Here is a 10,178-nt window from a genome sequence, read left to right as displayed (position 1 = left end):
TACAAGTATATAACTCTTTATATAGTGGTACGAGATAAATCAAGTGTTTTATTCATGTGAAATTCATATGCTCCAAGTTGCATATTTTACAATAGGTAAAATATTGAATGAGTTTTACAGGCTCTATGCAAATTTATATACACACTCCTGTTAAAAAGAGGTTTTAAAGTACTTATAGCAAAACTTGTCCGACAACATAGTATTAAATATTTATTAATTTAAATGACAAGTTTAAGATCACAAGATTTTAATGACTATATACATCTTTTATTTAAGATCACAAGATCCAAAAATTTCTTTATATTTTTTGAACATCCATGCTTAATCAAGTTAAGACACTTAATTTGAGACAAAGGATGCAGCAAAAATTTATCTCTTTGACCAAGTCCGTACGAAGATCATATTGATGTCTCTTCTAAAACTTTCAGGAAGGTTACTTGATCTCGCATTTGTCAATTTTATGTGTTGCTGTAAATATTTGTGGCTCATAATTTCTGATCCTCTGCTTGAATTTTTAAGGCAACCTTCTTCTCTTCATCTCCTATATTACATTCCTCATCTTTAGTTACATTATGTGTTTCTTTGATATTGTTGGATGCAAGAATACCTGCGCAAACATGATATCATCATATATTATAGATTAAAGATATAAATTAAAAAAAAAAAAAATTTAATATCAACATGGGTTGTGGTGTAATGATACTACACCTTTAACCAGAGGTCTTGAGTTCGAGCCTTGGGTTTGGGTATGGAGGAGAAAAGCATATTACTGGTTGTAATTTTGTATTCAAAGAATTAAAATTTTATAAATCAACCAACAGAACACAAGAGAAACTCACCACCACCGCAATTTAGTTACCAAGTTAATTTTACCTTTAATTTATGAGTTTCGTGTTGACAGTATGTTTGTAAAATACCTTTAATTTATGAGTTTCCGAGTTAATTTTACCTTTAATTTATGAGTTTCGTGTGGACAGTATGCTTGTAAAATACCTTTAATTTATGAGTTTCGTGTTGACAGTATGTTTGTAAAATCCAAAACAGAAACAGCAATGTAAAGAACAAAAATAATAATATATCTAGAAGTTATGAACATCCATAATTAAATAATACAGTATTATTCAAATGTGAGTTCTGGTTTCTGATAAAAATTACTGAGGCGGCTCCCATTTTCTTTCTGTAAATATCTCTGATCTTATTTTTATTTATTACTAGTTGAATTACACAACATTTTTATTTATTACTAGTTGAATTACACAACTGAATGAAATTTTTTATTTCTTAGTTGAATCACACAATGAATGAAAATCACTCCTATTTTCCACTGTTTCCACTGTTTCAGGGCAAACATACAATAAATTGTGCAAGGAAATGGCAAGACAAATAAGCTTTCATACGTTAACCTAACAAGGTACTATCATCACACACAGATGACACAGAATTACAACGTATACAGTAACACCAGAATGGCTGGAGAGTATCGACATCTAAAATTTTCAATGTTGCACTCAAGAAGAGAGGAAAAAGGAATTACCACGTATACAGTAACACCAGAATGGCTGGAAAGTATCGATATCTAAAATTTTCAATGTTGCACTCAAGAAGAGAGGAAAAAGAAAGATAAAAGAAGAGCACACCCAGGAACACCATCACTAATAAAGCAAATGACACTACGCATGATCAATAGCACACAAACGTTGGATATAGCAAGGCATAAGGTTAGAAACACGTTGGTATGGCAAAATGACTCAAATACAACGCCACAATCCTCCACTCTCTTCCGTCCCTGCTGTAGTTACTTACAGCTCACCATTATTCAATATGCACACCCATGAGAATAGTTTCAGAAATGACAAGTCAAATAAACGGTCTAACTTGTTCATTTCCGTGCTATCTTCAGTGCTCCTTTCAGCAGGATGCCTTGGACACTTTATATCTCTACCTTTGGTGGACCAGAGTGTCTTCTTGGTCCACCACCAGGAGATGCCGAGAATGACAATCGCTTCTTCGCAGAAGTACTATCTGTTCCCTTCTCTGGTGTCCCATTCTTTTCGAAACCCAAAGGACTTGGTAAGCGGGACCTGGCTCTTGCTGATTCTGTTGCTGCCATGTAACTTGGAACAGCTGGGGAGCTTGCTAGGCTTTCATCATCTCTAATTAATGAACCAGCAAAACTATGCCTCCTACAGCGTTCTGACTGTGCACTCATCATGCTTCTAGCGTCATCATCCACATTACTTACCCTAGGGCTTGGTGGCCTTATTCTCCCGGTCTTTGATCGGGGTGTTGATGATGATTGGCGGCTTGGAGGGCGGCTTTTTTTATGAGCTGTTGGAGAAGGCCTATTGTCAAGGTGGAAATCAGGATGAGTGACAGCAGCCACAGCAGTGGCATGGCTTGCTAGGCTCTTTGCAGCGGCCTCGTCACGGTTAAGTTCTTTATCTAATGCACATTTATCTTCCCATGGCCGTGCAGCCATCCATCGTTCCAACCAGCTCCAGCCCCAGTGGGGATTATTTGGGTCCATAAATGTTTGATTTGTAGATTTTGAAGGATTCCTTCGTGTTGGCTGTTGTAAAAGTATATGATTCCATATTACATATTTCAATAATTTAAATCATGTAACAAGGGATTAATTATTCAGGAACTCTACTAATCATTAGTATAAATAACTGGATACATTCCAGATTGTTTTCAGCAAGGAAAATGCCAGAAATCTCTTCGTCCTTAAAACAAACCATTTATGGAGGAAAAAGAATAAGGAAATACTACAGGGAAAAGAGGAAATCAATAAAAACAAGTGTTGTTTGGAATTCCTTGAAGCAAAGAGGAATCCTATTATTGACTATTTTCGGAGGCTTTTCGAAGGTTTTCTTTAACATAAAAGTCAAATGAATTAACGTTTCATTCAAACAAGTCTGAAACATCTGTATTTACAGATTTGACATGTCAGGACAAGTTAGAACTATGTTCCAAGTTAGATATACCACCTCTGTAAACAAGAGCTTTAAAAGTACTAGAATAAATATACCACCTCTGTAAACAAGAGCTTTAAAAGTACTAGAATAAACTTCAATTTTCAAACTACTTATCTGCTTTAATTTGATGAAATAAAAGATGGAGAACAGCAAAAGTAATTCAGAAATGAAGCTACATAAAATATAATAAGATTTTTGTAGTTTTCTTTTGTAGTTCCAGACAGATTTGGTCTTAACATAGAGCTCATGGAAAAAGTATGTAGCATTCCAGCATTCAGTTTGTAGATAGGACTGAATAAAAGAATGTACCTGATGTGTGTATGCATAAGCCAAAGCCCTTTCCCTTCTAATGGCAACCTCCTGCTTCATCTGGAGGTTTGCATCAACTTGTTCCTTAGACCGTGTACTGTCATTCCAATCATTTCCAGACTGCTGCAAAATGCAAACATTCAGCCAAAATGCACAGACCATGACCAAATAGTATATATTTCTTTCCAGAGAAACCAAGATAAAACCACCTCTAGGGGGAAGGAAGAAAAGCTACTTATAAAACAAGGGGATAACCAGAAGCAGATTTCAAATTTTGAAGCAGACGATGATGAAACATGATGTAGAACTCAAGGATATTGTCAGAAACAAATGGCATACACGCAAACCATCGGTATAAATAGGTACTTACAGAAGAAGTTTTCTGCTTCTCCTGCTCTTTCTCATGCTTCTGTTGGAGCTGCCTCTGGAGCACCTGATTCTCCTCTGACATCCTAATTCTTCTAGCACGAACCTGAGATTGAACACGAGCTAGAGTCTGCATGCACTTTAAGGTGGATGTGGCTTGTCGCTTGACAGATTGCCCTTGAATCATTGTCTTCAACCTCACTAATCCTCTCAAGGCCTTCAACGCTCTCCTAGCCTGTATAAAATAGGAAAAATATAGTGTATGAAAAACTATTTTCAGTATTTATTCAAGGAGAGTGAGGCATGAACTGATTTATAATCAACAAACTTGAGATACCAGCATATGATTCTTCAGTACACTAACTACCAGGGCCCTAGAAATCATAAATTTCGCCGAGTTCATGAAAAAAGTTAAAGAGTTTTATTTTTAATGTTGCAAAATTATGATGACTCTATACTGAAAATATTGCAATTTAGGGGTTCCCCCTTTAAGAGGTGGCCTCATACTGAGCATTTTTTGCCATTGTTGGACTACGTTAAGCTAACACCAAGTAAAACAACATCATTCAAACTCCCGATAAGTCTATAGACAAGACCGGAAAAAGGAAAAAGAAGAAGCAACGAAATTAGAAAAATAATGGAAAGGAATAAGATAGCCCTTCAGCTGGTATAGAAATGGAACCAACTAACCAAGGTTGAAGTTCAAAAGAAGACCAAATGGGTGATCATGTTATGCAAGCTTAAATTACAGCAGAAGTTAGACATCCTACCAAGTATCCTCGAAATGCTTTTTGTATTCTTATAGCTGCAATCTCTTCCTTTGATTTACCCGAGTTACAGGCTGCAGCTGTGAGCCGAACGACCTCAGCAGCGGCTTGAGCAGCGGCAACCGCTGCTTCTGCAGCAACAGCAGTGGCAATAGCTACTGAATAGGCGTGCTTGTTCTGCTCATTCTCAGCTTCCATCAATTTCATCTTCTCTACAGGAGGAGGAGGAGGAAGAGGGAAAGGGGGTGCAGCACTCACTACCAATGCAGTTTCTGCATTTGAGGAATCCAATTCGTCGTTCTGTTGTTTTCTGGACCATTTTTCAGATTTGTGTTTTTTCTGGTGCAAAAAGAATTAAACAATTACCCGAGAAATTACAGAATATAAAATACCAAAAGGGGAAATAAGATGGCATTGAATCCATCCACTACCTTGTCTTTCTTTTTTTTACCCGAACCAAGAGCCTTTCTCACTGCGGAAAACCAGCTTCCTTTCTTCCCCATTTCAAAGCATCTAGCAGAAGAGGGGAGCTAGAAAATAAAGATAATATCAAATCAATTATGGAGAAAAAGGCTGATGATCTCATATAATTTGAGAAGGGGAAATTCTTTTTATTAACTAATTTAGAATTTTGTTTCAAAAAGTCAAAAGATTTGAAGAAAAGCACAAATTAGTAGTCAAAAACAGAAGCACACTATATTTGAGATAGAAATAAAATCAATTTCCTACTCAGTTCACAAGTAATAAAAGCAAAAAAAAATAAAAATCGTAGAGCAGTTTTTCTCATACTGGACTAAGGTACCATAACCAAAAACTAAGGCAAGACAAAAGAGTTCTGTTCACGCAGAAACACACTAATAGATCATCAATTAATGAAAGCATAATTTCCCTTCACAACCGTTTCTGAACAAACTTAACACAATCACTAGAGATATAATCATATAAATACTTGCAAATTTTTAAAAATAATCGTAGAAACCCCATCAACGAGAAATGTCAAATGCCATAGATATAAGACACTGATCTACGAACCACCCTTCTCTTTGATTTCGTACCAAAAAGATGTAGTAGACTGTCAAGAAATGACACAAATCAGCAAGTTGAGAAAAAATTCTCGACTATGGATTTTATAAAAATGCAAATCGACCACATTCCTAATTAATTAACCACAACATTATGAATGACCCAGATGCTAAAGTTGCAAGATCATCATTAAATCGAAAAGAAAGAAACAATCACAAAATGGACAATTTATTCCAGGTATATCTCATCGTCACAAAACCACAATGAGACGTAAAACAAAAAAGAAAGACAGCTTGCTTTATTTGGCATGTACCTTAAACTGAATCTTGATAAATATCAGAGCAATGTTTTTGTTCTTTCCGTTTCCTTGTAACCCCCAAGTCCCCACCAATTAGAAAAGGCAAAATATCAAGAAAACAATGGACAACAACAATATATGTATAGCAAAACAAGAAACTTGTGAGCACGCCTTCATGAAAAAGACAAAGGAAAAAAATTGTTGAGGGGGTGGAGTGGAGGGGACCTGGACAAGGAAAAGTTCAAAGGTTGAGGAAGTTGATGAAGACAAGAATAACGGAAAAGGGTAGTTTCGGTATTACAAATTATAATATATATATATATATTTTTATTGGAGGAATAAATGTTGTGTAACTGTCAGAGCAGATGGATGTGTTTGGGTCTGGGACCGAAAGACAGGCTTTGAAGTTAGGGCACAACGTGGATATATGTACTTTTGACACTGAGTCGCAATTTTGCTTTTTTAACTGTAGACGACCAACCAAACTTCCCTCGTCTTTTCTTTCAGTTACTAGATGATGTATCCCGTCCCAACATTTTATTTTATTTAATAATTAATATTTTGTCAATTAAATATTTTATACATTTTTTTAAATGAAAAAAATATAAAATGCCTTTTGATTAATGAAAATAAAGAAACAGATTTTCATATATTATTTTTCTTTTTCATTATGTTTTTTCGTAAATCTTAGTAATATTTCAGAATTCTCAATTAATTTGTAATAATAATTATCAAATTTGACACTTTACATGATAATTTACAGTATTTTAAATTTTGCAACCTGATTTATAGTATTGTTATATAGGTTTACTTTTTATTTTGTTTTTAAAAAGATTGTACACCACAAATTTAAAAATTGATCAAGTTATCCAAAAAATATTATTTATAACATAATTTCTTATTAAACTTAAAATATATAGCTATACTTCTTTAGTATTTTCAATTGTTTTAAAGAATTTAGTTTCTTTATAATAGAAATTATTTACCTTTCATACTTTTCACTCGTTTTCTTTCTTTGTTTATTGAAAGAATTTCTAATTATATATTTATGTATTTTGAATTTATATAACATTGAATTTTTAGTGAATTAGAAAAAGCATCAAACTAAGTTTGATCATAGATGTAGCATGCTCTTACATTATAATACTTCTCATGCTACATATATGAAATGACTATATGTTTTTTAAAATTTCCGTTCAAATTATTTCCAAGTAGTGTATTAAATAGGGAGGTCTTTTCATATACAATTTGAGAGTATTTCAACAATTTTACTACCAAAAAACAACTTGGAATAAAATTTTATCATCTTTTTAATTGAATAATTGCCAACTAAATGCAGCAATTAAAATTCAAAACTTGTTAAAATGATATTTATTTGAAATAGTATAATAATCTACATGAAATTGTAGATTATTATGAGATTTTTTTTTACAGGTTATAGTTAAAGTGAGAAGTGAGAAGTATTGCATTTAAAAGAAATGAGTTTTGGATGATGAATTTGTATTGTGAAATGACTACAATGCCCTTGATCGTCCCATAGCTCACTCGTTTATATACTTTCTCATTAAATTTAAAATATATAAATTTTCAATTGTTTTAAAAAATTTTATTTCCTTTTTAATAGAAATTTTTTACCTCTCATAATTTTCACTCGTTTCCTTTCTTTGTTTATTGAAAGAATTCTTAATATTATATTCATGTATTTTGAATTTATGTAACATTGAATTTTTTATGAATCGAAAAAAGCATCAAACTAAGTTTGCTCATAGATGTAGTATACTCCTACATTATAATACTTCTCATGCTACATATATGAAATGACTATATATTTTTTCAAAATGTTCTTTCAAATTGTTTTCAAGTAGTGTATTAAATAGGGAGGTCTTTTCATATACAATTTGAGAGTATTTTAACATTTTATTAACAAAAAACAACTTGGAATAAAAATTTATAATTTTTTTGATTGAATAATTGTTAACTAAATGCATCAATTGAAATTCAAAACTTGTTAAAATGATAAGTCTTTTTAGAGCTTTGCTTCTTCTTTTGCTTCCTGAGCAGAGACTCTTCTTCTTCATAATCAAACTCTTCATTGAAGAGTCTCCGAGATATACTTCCCTTGGTTACTTTTTTTGTGGATTTTGAGTTCTTTCCTTTAGGTGCCATTTCAAGACCTGTAGCAAGAGAAAAACCTTTAGTTGACCCTCATGAGTTCAAACACAAACACATCGATCATTGAAATTCCATACCCCTTGAAAGGGTTTAGTAATGCTTCAGGTCCCAGGTGTGACGACATTTCTTGATAAGCCGTCACAGTTGTGATAGCTTATCACGAATGTCGTCATCCTTAAAAAGAACCCATGAGATTTTGTCAACTTCTGACGACATTTCTGAAAAGTCGTCACAAACGTGATAGCCTATCACAAATGTTGTCAGCTCTAAATAAAACCTACTTTATTCTTAGCAGCCTTTGATGATATTTTTAATAAGCCGTCACAGTTGTGATAGCTCATCATGAATGTTATCATCTCTTATCATAAACCCACTTTGACTTTAACTCAATTTTTGGTACCATTTTTCCTTAAAATCCACTCGAGTTTCATTTTTGAGCTGAGCTTATAAGCCTTAGGCTTGCACAGCAAACCCTAGTTCTGATTTTTAGCCCTTTTTTGCCAGTTTAACTTAGGTCAATCTTCCCCTGAGAACTTGGGTTGTCATCAATCTATCACTTACCATTTGAAAAGAAAAGTTAAATTTTGAGCATACCTGATGGGAGTCTTCAATCTGATTACACGACCAAAAGGAAGTAAGAAGAAGTTCTTGATTTTAATTGCAAACACACACACTCAAGGAAACTTGCTTCTTATTTTACTTGGAAGGAGGTCAAAGAAGGGAGGAATATATTCTAAGTATGGAAGGAAAATACTTTAAGGAAATAAATATTAAGCGGGAAGGTGGAAAGGCCACGTTTTGGTCTGGGTCGAATATTTTAATTTGGCCCAGAGTTTCAGCTAAATTTTGGGGATTTGGTGATGACATTTCTGATAAGCCGTCACACATGTGACAGCTTATCAGAAATGTTATCTGCTTTGACAGACCCTTCTTCAGAGCTGAGGTCTCTGACAACAAATCTGACGGCTTATCACCATCTTGACAGCCCATCAAAAATGTCATTAGGGGCAATTGGCTGAACACATCGACTCCACATTCTGTTAACAATAACCTACTACAAAAATAAAAAATTTACTGGAGTATTAAAATTTTGGGTTGCTCCCAATAGCGCCTGATTTACTATCACGGCACGACTTGATTATCTTGACTACTCAGACTTCACCAAGACAACCTATTCATAACCCTTTACCATCTTCATAGAATACATCAACGATTGAGAAAACACTCATCTCTTTTTGCTGAGTCATGGATGAGTGTATTTCAAAGCGTGCTTCTTTGTCATTGAGCCTGAACTTCAGCTCATTCAGCTCCATGTTTACTATCACTTGCCCAGTTGCAAGGAATGGTCTACCTAAGATGATAGGCACTTCAAATTCCACTTTGCAATCCAGGACTACAAAATTATCAGGCAGAATGAAATCATCTACCTTAACCAAGACATCGTGTAATATTGCCGACAGGCCGTTTCACAGACCTATCTACCATCACTAACTGAATGTTTGTTGGAGTAGGATCCCCCAAACCCATTTTTTTGTACACAGAAAGTGGCATTAGGTTTATACTGGCTCCCAAATCGCGTAGTGCTTTTGTGAAATTCAGGGAACCAATAGTGCACGGGATGGTAAACGGTCCTGGATTTGCCTTTTTCTGCACTAAAGACCTTGTAGAGATAGCGCCATAATGAAGGATATTGTCCTTTGGTTCATGGATAAACTTACATTTCTTAGTCACAAGGTCTTTATGAACTTTGCATATCCTGGCATTTTCTCAAGTGCCTCAACCAAAGGCACACTTATTGTCAATTGCTTGAGCATTGCCATGAATTTGCTGAATTTTGCCGAATCCATTTTCTTCTTCAATCATTTAGGAAAGGGAGGTGGTGGTCTTGGGATAGTTTTCAGCACTACCTCATTCTTTTTCTCTTTACCTTTCTCCGGAGCATCATCAGAATTGTCCAGTTTTTTAGACTCCACTGGATCACCTTCTTCTAGTTCATCAATAACTATCTCATCAGCTACAGATTTGCCCAGAGAAGGGTCAATTAATATCTTACCATTCCTAGTGGTAATAGCCATGCATGAGCTATCATTTCATGGATTCTGGATTGTATCACTTAGTAACGTTCTGCTTTTTCTCTGTTAAATACTGCAGAAAGTTGGCTCATCTGCTGCTCCAACTATTTGATTATGGTAGAGTGTGAGTTCACCAACTGACTGATAGATATCAGATCAGTCTTCATAGTGGTCACACCAGAGTTGGTTGCCT

The 10,178-nt window shown here is 34.5% G+C and overlaps 1 protein-coding gene across 4 annotated transcripts; it reads right to left on the bottom strand.

The window, feature by feature from the left end:
* Positions 1-1,516: 1,516 nt before the first annotated feature.
* Positions 1,517-6,070, bottom strand: LOC107851170 (protein IQ-DOMAIN 3). Of its 4 annotated transcripts, none has more exons than XM_016696097.2 (6): positions 5,757-6,070; positions 4,852-4,950; positions 4,424-4,759; positions 3,658-3,888; positions 3,288-3,407; positions 1,517-2,569 (listed from the first exon to the last, which is right to left on the bottom strand). In XM_016696097.2, exons 2-6 carry the CDS (start codon positions 4,921-4,923, stop codon positions 1,931-1,933), a joined length of 1,398 nt encoding a protein of 465 aa, XP_016551583.1. In that variant the 5' UTR covers positions 4,924-4,950; positions 5,757-6,070; the 3' UTR covers positions 1,517-1,930. The 4 variants fall into 4 exon arrangements, with proteins under 4 accessions (XP_016551583.1, XP_016551582.1, XP_016551581.1 ...); XM_016696096.2 differs by having other exon boundaries at positions 3,288-3,410; positions 4,852-4,933; positions 5,757-6,064; XM_016696095.2 differs by having other exon boundaries at positions 3,288-3,410; positions 5,757-6,059.
* Between the last annotated feature and the right edge of the window lie 4,108 nt (positions 6,071-10,178).

The sequence above is a fragment of the Capsicum annuum genome, chromosome 12, assembly GCF_002878395.1.
Source record: "Capsicum annuum cultivar UCD-10X-F1 chromosome 12, UCD10Xv1.1, whole genome shotgun sequence".
NCBI lineage: Eukaryota > Viridiplantae > Streptophyta > Magnoliopsida > Solanales > Solanaceae > Capsicum > Capsicum annuum.
This window is presented reverse-complemented; position numbering and strand designations above follow the sequence as displayed.